This window comes from Rattus norvegicus, chromosome 6 (genome assembly GCF_021556685.1).
Source record: "Rattus norvegicus strain SHRSP/BbbUtx chromosome 6, alternate assembly SHRSP_T2T, whole genome shotgun sequence".
NCBI classification, from domain to species: Eukaryota; Metazoa; Chordata; class Mammalia; order Rodentia; family Muridae; genus Rattus; species Rattus norvegicus.
The window spans coordinates 20,884,207-20,899,771 of NC_141539.1; the positions used below are offsets into that span (position 1 = coordinate 20,884,207).

General features: G+C 46.3%; 1 protein-coding gene across 23 annotated transcripts in view; it reads right to left on the reverse strand.

The window, feature by feature from the left end:
• Arhgef33 (Rho guanine nucleotide exchange factor 33) overlaps positions 1 to 15,565 on the reverse strand; it is a 127,831-nt gene that overhangs the window by 49,631 nt on the left and 62,635 nt on the right. For 11 of the 23 annotated variants that reach the window (XM_087554230.1, XM_087554239.1, XM_087554231.1 and 8 more), the window contains 6 exons: positions 11,355 to 11,487; positions 9,692 to 9,775; positions 8,575 to 8,658; positions 5,541 to 5,689; positions 4,575 to 4,739; positions 2,313 to 3,126 (listed from right to left, as the gene is read on the reverse strand). In XM_087554230.1, coding sequence (XP_087410356.1) covers positions 2,313 to 3,126; positions 4,575 to 4,739; positions 5,541 to 5,689; positions 8,575 to 8,658; positions 9,692 to 9,775; positions 11,355 to 11,487 — 1,429 coding nt within the window. Of the gene's footprint in view, positions 1 to 2,303; positions 3,127 to 4,574; positions 4,740 to 5,540; positions 5,690 to 8,574; positions 8,659 to 9,691; positions 9,776 to 11,354; positions 11,488 to 15,565 lie in introns of all 23 variants that reach the window. The other 12 variants (XM_087554229.1, XM_087554233.1, XM_087554226.1 and 9 more) reach the window with 2 other exon arrangements.

Consider the following 15,565-nt stretch of genomic DNA (forward strand, 5'->3'; position numbering starts at 1 on the left):
GGAGTTGGTTCCCTTCTGCCATTTATGGGATATGGGCCAAAGTCAGGTCTTTCAGTTAGTACATATGATGAGCCCTCTTGCTGTCCACTAAATGTCTTACTTTTTATATAAACTTATTGTTATGTGTATTGGTGTTCTGCCATGTATGTCTGGAACCATGTTCATGTCTAACGATGGAGGGGACCAAAATGGGACGTCGGATCCCCTGGAACTGGACTTACAGACAGTTGGAAGCCTCCATGTGGGTGGTGGGAATTGAACCTGGGTCCTCTGGAAGAACAAGTGCTCTTCAACACTGAGCCATCTCCCCACCCCCCTAAGTATCTCACTTGCAGAGATAAGAAAACTGCAAGCACAGAGATGCCATGGGAATTGTCAAAAAGCAAATAGCTGTTTGGCGGCACCTGGGTTAGAACCGAGAGTGCCTACTGCCCAATCAGATGCCTTCTGCGGTAAAGCACACTGTCTTCTCTCTTGACTCTCAATAAAGATGACGAAGACTGGCTTTATGAGGCTCTTCTGGCCACGTGGCTGGGGGAGGGGGGGTCGTGTAGAGTAGATTTGAAGAAGCAGGACGGTTTTGCTCACCCCAACTGACCCTTTAAGGATACAGTTTTACAGGGTTATCTTTTGCAGTTGAAGCCCCAATCATATCCTCACCTTAAACACAGATATACTTAAGCATGCTTGTGTTACATGCACAAGCACAAACATGTATGTTACATGCATATGCACAAACATGTATAACCACGCTCAGCCCCTTCTCGCCTGAACTCTGCATGACTCTTCCTTGGTGTCTCTTCCTGACCAGACTCGTGTCTTCCCATGTTAGGGAATGCTGGAATATTATTACTTAGAGGTTTGTATAGTAAGCAGTCACAAATATATTTCTTATTCTTTGCCTCTCAGATATAGTATTTGTTGTTTTTAATATGTTTTCCCCTGATAATTGTTACAATTTTCAAATTTTTCACGTGAGTTAGGGCAAAAGCTCACTTTTCTTACGATCATTCTTTATAGCAGAGTACACTACTTGAAAGATTTTGGTGTACACCTCTGCCTATCCCAGTTTGAACAGGTATTATTAATTCCCTTCTATTTCCCTCCTAATAATGTTCAAGATTATCTAAGATTGTCTCAGAAATTTTGCCCGGCAGAATTTTTATAGTTTGGAGACAAGAAATCAGAGCCAGAAGAAGAAGAAAAAAAAAAATCTCAAGACTCCTGAAGAATGTCGGTGGCTTCGCTAGACCACAGTATTGGGTGTTCTTTCCCTCTGCTGGTTTAACTCCTGGAACTCAGGTGTGCGGCAAACTCCAGCGCTTGCCATGATCCATAACCCTCCTGTTTCTGTGGCTTTCTTTCTACCTTCCCATTAGGCCAAAGGAAAAACATACCTAGCTATTCTATGCCCAGGTATCTTTTCTTTAAAGGCTCCCGACCTTGTTTCCCACCCCGCATTGTGTAACCTCATCAACCCAAGAGGGTTTTACCTCTCCCTCCTGTAAGCCCCCAACCCAGGACATCGCAATTCTGTGTGGTAAGCATGTGTCTTGTGGGACATTCTACACTGTTGATTTCGGAAACTTCGGCAATCAGCACAGACAGCCTGGTACACAAGTATTGTGTTCACTGGCAATTAAATGTGTCTGTAACCATCGATCTAACAGACTGAAAGGGTGGAACGAAAGGGTGGTGGCACAGGTAAGCGCTATCTTGTCAATATGCTTAATCACTTGTTTCTGTTGCACTGAAATCTTATGTGTCTGCCCATGAATCTGCCTCTTCGTGGTTAGTAATGGAACATACTTTTAAATATCCCAAGGCTTGGAGACACCAAGGACAGATATCAAAATCCCTCAACATTCATAGAAGCTAAAGGTGTTTGAATCAAGACAGTCTTTTCTAAGAAAGCACGGGTTTGCTTTGCAACAAACTTCGAAGTCTACATTAGTCCTCCCTAGATATTGGAAGTGACTAGCACACAGCGCTCGGAGTTTTGTACATTTAGTCTAGGAGGTGCATCGGGCAGACCTATAGCCTGTAAGAAAGAACAAATTCGTTCACTCCTTAACTCATACTCTTTGTGTGCGTCTGGGTGCCTGCTCGCCCTCTCTGCCTTCGTGCTCTAGGTGTGGTAAACGCCCTGCCACTCGCCTTCGAAGGCCACCAGGGCCAGATCCTGTAACCACGCGTGTGCTGGCTCCGCCTCTGCCTGCTCCCTCCCCGCCAAGGGAACCGGGACTGGCCCTGAGATCTAGGCCCGGGGCGCCGAGGCGGGCGTCGGCTGGGTTTTACTTTACCCTCCTTACTTCCAAATAGGTCTGTTTTTCGCTTTGGGACCTCTGTTGGGGGAAGAAGGTCCGCGGCGCCCCGCGGGAGGCGGCGGCGGCGGCAGCGGGGCCGTGGGATGCGGGAGCACGCTCGACCTTGAGCGGTGCGCGGCCTCCGCTGCTGCTGCGCGTGCTGTAGAGGCGCGGGGCCACGCCCTCGGCGGGCGGCGTGCGCGGGAACTCCTTGAGCGAGCGGCTCAGCGGCTTGGCTTTCCCGTGTGCCTGCGCCTGCGCGGCCTCCAGCTTGTAGGCGCCGCTGCTGCTCGCCGGCGACGTAGCGCTCTTGGGCAGCGGCTGTAGCGCGTGTTCCGGCCGCTCAGCCTCCATGGCGAAACTGACCGGCCGCAGGAAGCAGATGTCCAGGCTGGACTCAGAGGAGGCCGGCGAGCAGTTGTCGAAGAGCGCTGGCGCCTGGAAGGGCTCCTCGTCGTAGGGCGCGGGCAGCGCGAAGATCTCTCCCCCGTACTCGAACTCCTCGTAGCCAGCGGGCACGAAGCCGCGCGCATCAGGCAGGAGCTCGGGCGGACCGCGCAGCGAGCGCTCCACGTTGCCCAGCGGCTCCGCGGGGGACGGCTCGAAGTCCATCTCTGGGATGGCCTGCAGCGGCCCGGCGAGCGCCTTCACGTCCTGCTCGGCCGCACAGAACTGCGCTGGCGCCAGCAGGCTCTCGGGCCGCTCGTGCTTTCTGCCCTCCATCTCCCAGTCTCCTGGCTTCCCGGGCTGCATGCTCTCCATGAGGCTCTGCTGCTGCTGCTGCTGCTGCTGGCCTTTCTTCGCTGGGGCCATCAGATGTCTTTAAAGGGGGAAACAGTACAAAAGAGGCGATCAAATACTGCTTCTCTCCTCACCTCCCAGGCACCTTCGTGGGTTAACTTAAAAGCGCCACAAACTGACTGCGGGTCTTTCTCAAGAATCCCTAGGCCTGCCTAGAAGAGTGAAAACAGCGGCCAGGAAAGTCTCAGTTTCCAAGCTCAGTCACTGAGACATCACATGGCCGGCAGACAAAGGCTGTCACTATCACTTGTCTGGTGGAAGGTCTGAACCTCCCCGCCACCAGGCACTGTCTCAAGGCATCTATCTCTTTTCAATATATCTCACTTCTTGCTGTGACAGAGTCATATAGAATACTGGGAAGTGAGCTCGATAACAAGCCCTAGATCTTGGCACGTAAACAATTGTGTTCCTGAATAAACTGTTTTACTCTGGATGCTGATATAGAGGATAAACTCGTGTAAACTTTGTAATTCTGTAATAAACGTTTTCAAAGTTTTGTGGCTGTAAAGCATCTTGATTGTCATCTCAAGCAACCCACAAAACGATGTGAGGTAAAAAACGACCGGAATTTGCCCAGCTCTGTAGTTCTCTTGGCTGGGAGCACATAGCAAGCTTTACAGTTTAAAAAGTGTAGGACACCTGTTACTTAGGACCTTTGTTTTTGCTTACCTGCTAGACAGCTGTAAATGAACTACTGCATTCTGGCCACAGTGGCTATTCGACTTAATTATATTTTAATTCTGTCAGGACTGTATATGGATGCATGTGTGAATACTGACACTGAATATTTTAAGGGCTTGCAAGGCTGACCTTGAAACGTAGGAGTTCAAATTTATAGATGTGAAAAAAATGAACGGGCTTTACATGAATACTCTATTCTAGAAGAGTGTGATGACAGCCATAGTTTGGCCTGGTTATAGTGGAGATCTCCCCCTCTATTTGTTGTAGGTGAAAGAAAATATTTCACACTACTTCAAGATCTGAAGTAATACACAAAGTGAGTTTCTACTCTCCACCTCTTAGTACTCTTGGTTTTTTTTTTTTGTTTTGTTTTTTTGTTTTTGTTTTTTTTAATTTGAGACAAGGCCTCTATTATGTATCTCTGGCTATCCTGGAACTCACTCTGTAGTCCAGGCTGGCTTCGAACTCAGAGAGCCTCTGCCTCTGCCTCTGCCTGTCTCTCTGCCTCCCAAGTGCCACCTGTCAGCACTTTCTAAATCTGCCCCTTCTTTCCTTTTTCTGGGATCCAAACATCTTGATGAGCAAATGCTTGGTGGTTACTATGGAAACAATAGGGCCAGGAACTCCATCACTTGTGTTGAGTAACCGGTTGGACTGGAGTGAAGGGAGTTGGAAAGGAAGGGTGGAATTCTGCAGAACTCATTTCTAATCCATGGCAGGTGCTTACCTATACACATTGTCTATAAGGCCAATACTGTTAATGTTTCCATAGCAACAGATGCTTACGTGACAGCAGGGGCAGAACTGGGAGTGGAAGGGTAGGGTTGGAGCATTTCTTCTGAGTGGATCCCACTGTCTCGGACAGCCTCCTGCCCTGCAGTGGGGGAAGCATCTTGGCCAGCATTGGCACACTGGGAAGCCAGCCCTTTGTACAGCTTTGCCATAGATGACCTAAGAGAATGGAAATAATAAATCTGAGTTTTTAAAGTGTAAGACTGGCTCTCTGGATACAGAGATTATGCTAAGAAAAATAGATTTGTCTCTCAGATCAAGCTTTCTGTGAAGGCTTCTCTATCCCCAGAGCCCTCTATAAGCTAAACTGCTTACATAATGGCTGACAGTTGGCTGAAAAGAGATTGAGGATCCAGAGTGGGACTGAGACACACGGTCAGGAGAGCACAGGGTCAGGAGATAGCTGTCTTTCTAGGTGGAAACCCCCAGAGAAATGATAATGTTCTCCAGATGGTTTGGGATGTTTAAGGAGACCTAGGCCAGGTGGCGCCTACTCAAACCATTTCTTCAGACTGTGAAATCTACTCAGACACATATACCCCAACACTTTTACCCTCACCACTCATTAACGCCTAGCCTCTTCTTCACGGTCTAGCCCCATGTGACAGGGTTATGACTACTTAGGTCATCGTGATACATACACTGGGTAGAATAGTACCTAACACATGACAGGTGCTCAATAAATGTTTATTATATCAATGCACGAGACTGTATTCAGACCATTAAATTGCAATCTTGAACTGGGAAGGCTAAGGCAAACAACTTAAGAGTCCAAGTGCTTTTCTTGTAAAGTTATTTCCACTGGGCCATGGGTGTGTCCCTCCTGTGGCCAGCCTCCTCTTCCCGTCCCCACCCTTCCTTTCCAACTCCCTCCGCTCCACTCCAACCACTCAACACAAGCGATGGTCGGTGCCCTCTTCTCAGGCACCTCTGTCAGGTGTGGTACCGTCACAACCTTACTTTTTGAGCTTTTTCCGCTTCTGGATAAGCAAATCTTCATTGCATTGAAACAGCAGGGTATAGTGAGAGATAAACACTCGGAGGCGCTGGACACACACAAGCAGGAGATAGTAGTCGGGGTGCTCCTGCTCCGTGAACTTCAGAACATTCTGGATTGGAAAAGGAAAGGAGGCAGCATTGTACAGTTAGGCTGAGCTACTGTGAGTGCTGTAGCCTTCAATCTAAATGACTGGCTCAAGCACATGCTTCATCTAGCCAATCAGACGGAAGCTCGACCATTACATCAAAAGAAGTCATTCTGTCTATTTTACTTGAAATGTGACGGAATGTAATTCCATCCTGAAAAGTTAGAAAGACCCAATAATTAGATGTATGAAATAACAGACATATTCTAATGATTATCATCTATAAGCAATACTTACAGGAGTCAGACCAGTAATGAGAATGACAGGCATGACAGCAGCTTTGGGATGGGCAGAGGTGGATGGTGGCCCCTCTCATTACATCAGCTGATGCTATGGTTTGGACGTAGTTTATCTCCCTACGATTCTGAAAGCTTAATCTATGGTGTAATTTTTTTGACAGGTGTGGAACCTTTAAGAGTTGGGACCTAGTGAAATGTGACTAGGGGCTGACCATTCTCATGAAGGAATTAATTCTGGTTTTATAGACTGGGTTCTAATGAGGAAAAGAAATAGTCACAGGAAAGTAAGCCCAGGCACCACCCCTTTACTTCTCTTTCAGACAGTGTGACTGGTCATTGTTACCGTTGTTACCACTGCATTTACTACTTGGGGGGTGTGGGGGGGGGTCACTGGAAACCAATGCTAGCACCATGCTTTGGGCCCTCCAAAACTGTGAGCCAAAGTAAACCTCCTCCACTTAAAAAATACTCAGCCTCAGGCATTTTGTTATAGTAGTACAAAATGGAAAGCAAGATCTTATATGCTACAGTGAAATATTTGCATGACTTAGATTGCAAAGCTAACATTTAACAACTATATAATTGACTTCTTGCTATTAACAGGAGCTAAGCTCTTTTATATTTTTTTTTTAGTTTTTAATCACAACCCAATTAGATAGGCACAGAAATTACTTGTATATAATAAAGAAGGACACTGAGATACCAAGTTCAGTGATCTCCTTTAGGTCTAATAATGACAGAAGATTTGGATGTGAACTAGAGAGTAGCAGGCCTATTTACTTGGTGTCTGCAAGACCTGGCCTTCAGCCCAAGGTTTTTGTCTATTAGGTGTGTTGTTGTGAACATGATATTGAGTCTTCTTTGGTCCTCTATGTCCTTAGGAAAAATAGTAACAATAATGCCTGCTTTGTGAAACTGTTGAAAGGACCCATAAGATAATTACTGTGAGAAAATTATTTAGGACCTGAAGCCGTATCCAGGGGGAAATCTCAGTCCTGATTCTGGGCTGTTTCTAGCTGAGGTTAAGCACAAGCATTTCTAAGATTTATCACTGAGTTACTTAAGCTCAGTCAACCCTTAAACCTGAACAGCTGGGTAGCAGGAGGAAGAGATGCTACTAGAAAGAGGTTGTTGGGCCCTCACCTCCACTTCCTCTACAGGCCTGCAGGCTCTTAAAGTGTGAATGAGCTATGCTGGAACCCTGGACCCAAGCCAAGTTGAAGCCACCAGGATCGTATGAGTGGGCAGGTAAGCAGAACTTAAGAGGCCAGAGATGACATTCAGATGGTTGTAGAACCAAAGAGGAGGGGACTGGATTAGGTACTTAGATGCTATCAAGAGTGTTTATAAAAGATTCTAGAGAGGGCCAGCAGAAAGAATGGAAACAGGCGACCTCGGGAGGAAGGAGGGTGGGAGGACGCTCTAGAATGTACCAGAGACCTGGGAAGTGAGAGACCCTCAGGACTCAAAGCAGGGGACCCTAGATGAAAGGCCCTACAGTGGGGAGAGGGAACGTAATGAACCCACCTCCAGCAGAAAGACATCAAGTGAGGGATAAGGTTGCTCTCCCACAGTCAAAGCTCTGACCCACAATTCTTCCTGTCTGCAAGAAAAGCAGGGATGGAAATGGAGAAGAGCCTGAGGAAAAGAAGGTCCAGTGACAGGCCCAAAGTGGGATCCAGCTCAAGGAGAAACCCCAAGACCTGACACCATTACTGAGGCTATGGAGCACTCACAAAATGGGACCTACCATGACTGCTCTCCACCAAGCAACTTACAGAGTCAGATGCAGATATGTGCACCCAACCAATGGACAGCAGCTGCTGTCCCCTCTGGTTAAATTATGGAAAAGCTGGAGGAAGCTGAGGAGGGTACCCTGTAGGAGGACCAGCAGTCTCAATTAACCTGGACTCCTGAGATCTCTCAGACACTGGATCACCAACCAGGCAGCATACACCAGCTGAGATGAGGCCTCCAACACATAGACAGCAGAGGACTGGGTTCAGTCAGAGAAGATGCACCTAACCCTCAAGAAACTGGAGACCCCAGGAAGTTTAGAGGTCGGTGGACTGGGTGGCGTGGGGACATCCTCATGAAGACATGAGGGGAGGGGATGGAGAGGGGGTGGGAGGAGGTATGGGATGTGGTACAGTCAGGGAGGGAGGGGGAACCTGGAGGGAAATAAAATTTGGAGTGTAAAATAAATAAATAAGTAAAATAAATAAATAATTTTTTTTTGGTTCTTTTTTTTCGGAGCTGGGGACCGAACCCAGGGCCTTGCGCTTCCTAGGCAAGCACTCTACCACTGAGCTAAATCCCCAACCCCAAGCTCCTTAATAATTTTTTAAAAAAGATTCTAGACCCCCAGAAGTGGAGATTGATGTTAAGTTGGAAGGTACACAGAACTTCAAAGACAGGTATCATAAATCAAAATTTTCAAGAATAGATCTTCTTGATTCTACTTAGTATGGTGTGGTACAGTGTAACCATAACAACCTAAGCCATGTGAATACTTCTTAGAAATATCAATGAGTCCTTGTGCCTTTACAGTACTTATTATTGGAAACCAAAAATAATAGTTCAGTGTGTAGACTGTCCAGCCAGGCTCACCTGCAGGTGTATCAGATATTCAGGGATGCGCTGTACTATGTGGAAAAATAGGGTGTAGATATCCGACTTAATCTCTTCATCACCCTGCGTGAGAGAAACGTGGAGTCATTCTTCAATGTCCTTGTCAGCTCAGCAGATAGAACACCAGAGATTCCACCCACCAGGGAGGAAAAGCTTATTTCCAAAATGCTTTCTTCTCAAAGGGCATGGTGAGGCTTTGACCTCTCACTGGAGAGGACCCTTGTTCAGGGACATGTCCAAAGGGCAACACTTCCCCAGCAGGGAATGTAACATATTTCTTTTGAATTGATTCAAGTTTCCAAACTCTCCCTTCCTTCCCCACCCTCCATAGAAGCAGAAGTAGGCGTTCAGAAAGCTGCACTTAAATTAACGCACTAAGGCTCTCCCACAAGTCATCTACTAATAGGCTCTGAGAGTGAGCAAGAGCCCTTCAAGAGTGGGGACAGGCCATTAGAAACACCTAGAGGCAGAAAGCACGATGGACTCCCCCTCTGTACCCTTCTTTTCCTTTTCCAGACATTCGATAACGCTAGCATGAGCCAGTCATTTCCAGTTGCGAGGAGTCAGGGAGGTGAGAGAAAAAGTAAGAGCAGCCTCCCGTCTCCTGTGAGAAATGACTGCGATCAGCCTTAGGCCTCTGACCTCTGTTTTCCTGTTGACTTAAAATAACACGGTGCACATGTGGACGTGCGTATCAACCACCTAACATCGCTGAAGTGGCCACGCTTTAAGGGGACGGGATAGAGGCAATTTACGATCTTCTAGCTTGACAAAGGACGATTCGAATCCAGTACTGAGAGCCATATTTTCTGAGGCTGAAACAACCCACACGGCACCAAGCTGCTGACGGACTCAGGGTCCCGATCCGCTTTGTCTGTAGCCTAGTGTACTGGGTCATTAAAGTCCTGCAGACCACAGCAATGGCTCTGATCCCTGAATGGACCCCTTTAACCCAGAGGAGGGCATCAGGAGCACGTTCAAGACTCCTCAGCCTGGAAGAGAAGCTCACAGGGCACGTGCTGTCCGGGTAGATGACCAGCGACATGATATCGACGGTGTGTAAGCAAAGGTCAGCATGTGCATAAAGTTAACTCACCTCCTTCAGCACCACAACGTGAACCAGTGAGATGCATTCGGGTAAATCCCTCAGGTAGGCAACATAGTAATCCAAGAAATTATTCTTTAAAATAAACACAAAAATGCATGGTAAGAACCTGGAAATAGGAATGGCAACGTTTTTTACAGTGGCATGAGCATGAAAAAAGGAGAAGAATTCAGAGAAAATTTAACAATTTATTAACTATATTCTTTATTTGCTTTTGGAGGTTTTATTCACCTTTTTAAAATAAAGACTCGCTTTTATTTTATGTGTGCTGAGTATTCATCTACACATATGTGGTCCGTGTAAGTATCTGGTGCCCTCGGAGGTCAAGGTATCAGATCTCATGTAATTGGAGTTACGGAGGGCTGTGCACCACCATGCTGGTTACCGTAACCAAACCCCAATCCTCTGCACGAGCAGCGGCTCTCAACCTTTGAGCCGTCTCTCCATCCCCTTATTTGTCTTTTTAATGTTTTTTCTTTTGTTGTTTCCTTGACATTTAGATGTGCATGAGAGAACACAGGAGTTCAAGGTCATCTTCAACTACATAGCACATTCAAGGACAGCAGCCAGTGACCCACGAGACTATGTGTATAAAAATAGTTTTGGTTTTGAGATAAATATTACTACAATGTGGGAACCAAAGTGCAACAGTTCTGCCTTCATAGCAAGAGAGTAAAAAGTACTGAGAGTCAAGTAAGCTAAAGTATTTTACAATTGTTAAACAATAAAATACACTTAAAAAAAATAATAATAATAATAATTTTGTTTTTGGAGGCAGGGTTTCTCTGTGTCTCCCTGGCTGTCCTGAAACTCAGTCTGGAACCAGGCTGTTGACAAAGATGCAGGCTAAAACTGATTAACTTTAATTGCCTCACACAACGTTTAAAAATAAGAACCCTTTACATAAAATTCTAGATCGCACTCAACTCTAGCCCTTCTTCCCTAAATAATAACTGGAAATATCTGAGTAGCCATTCTTTGCATCTAAACAAACACAGCCTACTTCAGCCGGTTCCAATCAGAACAAACTGCTTCACACTCAACTCCGTGTACCACAGGTGCCACTGTCTGGTCCTGGGGACATTTGGGTTTCCAACTTCTGGTCTGGATATGTTCTCAGTGTAACACAAAAGAGAGTTCAAAATTCAGCACTCTCTTTCTAAGGAACTGAAACAAAAAACATTCAAGACAAACAGCCACCTACCATGTATTTTAAAATTCATAAAGAATAAAAATTATATATGAAGATATATATTATTCCTCATGCTTATTTTATATGTGTGTATGGTTATATACATGCTTGACAGTATCTGTATCATAAATACAAATATTACACATAGACACACATGTATTTATAAACTCACATATATAAATGCATATACACATTTACATAATCAATGGAGACCACAACTGTACATGCTGTGAATCAGAAGGGAGAGGACGGCCATAGATGGCCGACTCCGTAGCAAGCTGGGCGATGTCAGCAAAGCCTTTGCATCTCTGTGAGCCTTCCCTATTAACTGCAGCGTGGGAGGTGAGACTGAGTATCAGGGCCTCTTCTAACTCTGGAATGTGCTGGCTCTTGGTTCTCCATTAGGAGAAGCAGATGAGTGGGACACAATCCATCCAAAGTCTGTAGAGGGGAGCATCTTACCTCATCATTTGTCAACTTCAGGAATAAGTCTCCGAGGACTCCTTGGCGTGGCCATTTCAGGACCCTCTCCTGCAGCGCGTGAAGCAAATCCAAGTGCTGCTGGATAAGGTAGCGCAGGGAGCCGGGGAAGAGGCTTGGAACAGAACAGAGGGAGAATCACACAAGCCGGGGCACAGACGGTCCCAGAGGAATGCACACCACAGGCCCAGCTTCTATCATGCAAACACTCTCACGGGTCTGTATTTCGGATTATAAATTTCTTTTCAGCAAAGCAGACATCCTCAGACAACAGATAAGGCCCCCTTGCTAGCTCAAGGATTATGCAAATGTGATTGGCCACACAATAAAGAACAGCCTCATTCATATCACTTTCAGTAGACATTCTAAAGGACATCGTTTTCAGAGTTTTAGATTTCAAGCTGATTGATACCCAAACAATCTATTCTTGGCTGCTGGCTGGAATAATACCTCTTGGGTCAGTGGTTCAATTTGGTTAACACTGGCAGATAGAATCCGGGGAGTCGGGGCAATGAAGGAGCTCACATATCTTTTTCTTCTTAAAAAATTTTATGTATTTCATTTATGAGTACTCTGCTTCATATGCATCTGCATGACAGAAGAGGGCATCAGATTCCCTTATAGATGATTGTGAGCCACCATGTGGGTGCTGGGAATTGAACTCAGGACCTCTGGAAGAACAGCCAGCACTCCTAACAGTTGAGCTGTCTCAGCAGCCCACACATAACTTTTCTTTTGACTCCAAAAAGGCATGCTGGGCATGGACAGTCTGTTGTCTGAACCTCAGGCTGTTGAGCACTTCTTGGTGTTTCACAGAGAGAGCCTCTTTCCTACTTCCAATCTCTTTCCTCTCCCCGATTGTGTGCCTCATTTTTAACCCAGAGGAAATGAAGAAGTGAGAGGTCAGAGAAGGCTGAGTGGAGAGAAGAGAGACAGAATGGAGAAGAAGGAGCCTACGGGAACAAGATGGGAGGAAGACAAAGGAGTCTGCTGTGCTGAATCAGGGTCTGAGCTCCGTTTGATGGCTCAGGATGCCACGTGCATCTCCTTGTGCTTCCAACACATTGAGCACAGATGTGATGGCCGACTTGTCTCTGAGTGCTGACTTCGATTAAAAAGTTCCCGACTGTATGATGGACATACACTAGTGGACCATCGAGGTGATCTGGCTGCAAGCGGACCTCCGCATTAGACCAGATGTCAGGGTAAAAGAAGGGCTTTTGTGTGGCTTCCCTGCCCCTTTTCTAAGCCAAACGAAGACTTCCATGGAGCTGTATTTCAGAGAAGAGAAAAACACTAGAATAGGTAGTGAGCTCTCCTAGGAAAGGCACAAGGAAGCCTTCCACTACTGTGCATTTTAGCTCTCTGGTCCGTGAGCTCTGGCTCTAAGACAGACAGAGAGGCCTCTTGATCTTACCCACAGTAGAGTGTTCTTGGAAGACCTAAATAACCTGTTCAGACCAGAGAGGAATTTGAAGAGGAGCTAGGAAACAGGCAGGCTGGGAGAAGAGCAGGAGCCTGGAGCAAAAGCTGCATCAGCAGATGCGGATGCAGAGACATCCCCCTACCCGGAGGCTGCAGAGGACTCCAGGCAACCACCTGGATAGTGAAGTTGCTGTACCACGCTGAGGCCTGACGTGGGGATGTGTTGCCATATAAATTGTGGGATATATCCTGGATTATCTTTCCTCCCTTCCTCCCCGGTCCCTTTCTTTTTCTTTCTAGAATAGTATTTTCTGCTTTACTGTAAATAATGTCTCTGGTGAGCTGGAGAGCTGATGCCCACCTTCTTTGGGCTGTCACTGGGTAACTGAGGTTTCAGGGACCAATTAGGCCAACCCTTGAGTCTTAGTCAGGGTTTTGCTGCTGTGAACAGACGCCATGACCAAGGCAACTCTTATGAGAACAACATTTAATTTGGGCTGGCTTACAGGTTCAGAAGTTCAGCCCACTGTCATCAAGGTGGGAACATGGCAGCATCCAGGCAGGCACGGTGCAGAAAGAGGTCAGAGTTCTATATCTTCATCCGAAGGATGCTAGCAGAATACTAACTTCTAGGAAGTCAGGACAAGAGTCTTAAAGCCCAAGCCCACAGTGACATACCTACACCAACACGGCCACACCTATTCCAACAAGGCCACACCTCCAAATAGTTCCACTCCCTGAGCCAAGCATATATAAATATCACAACTTGCAATGACAGTGGAAACGCATGCTTCATGAAGAGCAAAGACTTACAGTGTGTTCTGACAAAATATGGAAAACGGGCTTTTAAACTTTTGAAAAAAATTAACAGATATTATACGAAGTCATGGGAAAGTGTGGAGGAACTGAGCCAGGAGATGGAGAATAGAGGGAGAAAGAAGGCAAGAAGGCACCCCTCACACAGGCCCGACTCTCAAACACAATATTCAAGGGCTCTGTGGTGGTTTGAACATGCTTGGCCCATGGGAGTCCTACTATTAGGAGGTCTGGCCCTGGTGGAGGAGGCATTGCTACTGTATGGGTGGGTTCTGAAGGCTTCTAGTGCTCAAGCTCTGCCCAGTGAGGAAGAGTCAGTCTCCTTCTGCCTGCCTTCAGATCAAGATGTAGACCTCTCAGCTCCTTCTCCTGTACCATGTCTACCTGCACACAGCCATGCTCCCTGCCATGATGATAATGGACTAAACCTCTGAAACTGTAAGCCAGCCCCAATTAAATGTTGTCCTTCATAAGAGTTGCCTCGGTCATGGTGTCTCTTCACAACAATGGAAACCCTAACTAAAACACGTTCTAATTTTTTATGGCTATGTGGATCGTTCCTATCACCTTCGAAGCTCTTTCTCCTCTCACTGATATACTATTTAAATAGTGATTTAAAAAACAAAACAAGATAAAAAGCCATCAAGGAAAATCTAGTTATAGTTTCAACGTAGTTATGTTGTTTTTGCTAATTCAGCATTGGGCCAAGATGAAACCCTGCTTTACAAGCAGCGGGTTACAGCCCTGCTGAATGGGTTAATGGCTGGCTTGAAGAGTAGCAGGTCCCAGATGATTGAGTTTGGATAATTAAGTAAGTACAATCTGTAGCACAGAGTTCATCACCTCTTGGTAGATGTCGTTCCAAATTCTGTACGTCAGGTGAAACAGCGATCCTCCCCACAGGTGTTCCCAGACTGCTCAGTCTTAAAATGAGTCAAACAATGTCACAACAATAACTTCCGTGACATTCTCACACATGACCACAGTTTCCCCCTGGCTGTGTGTGCCTTTCCTAATATACAAGGCTGGCCTAAAAGGACTGAGGACTCTCTTGAGCAATTCAGTGTTTCCAGGGAAAGCCTAAGGCTGTGTTTTGCAATTCTGAGAAGGGGTAGCAATGTCAGAGGTCACCATCTTCAACAAGGGGTAGAAAGTACTGACTGACACCTTGCCATCTGTGATGAGCAAAGTCACCAAATAAATTGTTGTGAAAAAACACTGCCGACAGATCTATTCACAGTGCATCAAGGTTTCAGAAAAGCATATGGAAAAGAGATAAGTAGTGAGGAGAAGATGAGGAAAGCCCAAGTGTAGGACAGAAAAGGCAGCACAGCCCGACCTAGAACAAGACAATGTGAGTTCAGTTGCAAGGCTCCAAGTTGAAGCTTCGTGCTGCTTGAGTGAGGAAAAGCCACGAGGGTTACCCTGACAACCAATATGAACAGCATTGTCACGTATATAACAGAATAAGGATTCCCTTTTCTATGTGGCTTTGAGCATCTCTGGACCTTAGTTTAGTGTCTTCCTCTGAGATATAGACATCACAAGGTTCTGCAGATTCCTTTTCCCGTTGGCAGAGAGCGCCCAGGGCCTCCTGAATGGTAGGTAAGTGCCCTGCCTCATGGCTATACACTCCAGTGCTGGGGAAGAGTCATGAAGTTCCAGAACAAGTATGACACACAGGACCCAGGGTACATGGCTCCTTCCTCCTTTTATTCCAGATCCCTAGATAGAGATCTTAGGTTCAGAAGCAAACCCACAGTAAAAGGTAGATTCTCTTTCCATTGAGTCATTTAAACTGAGCAGGTACTTGGGGGGAAAACAAAAAAGTTACAGTCCAGAACCTTCCCACAGCTCAGGAGGAGGAGGTAGGAGAGAAAGTCAGGCTTTAGTGGGGTCTCTGAGTGGGAAGTCAAGTGGCCAGATGGGGTACGAAGGAACAGAGAAAGCCT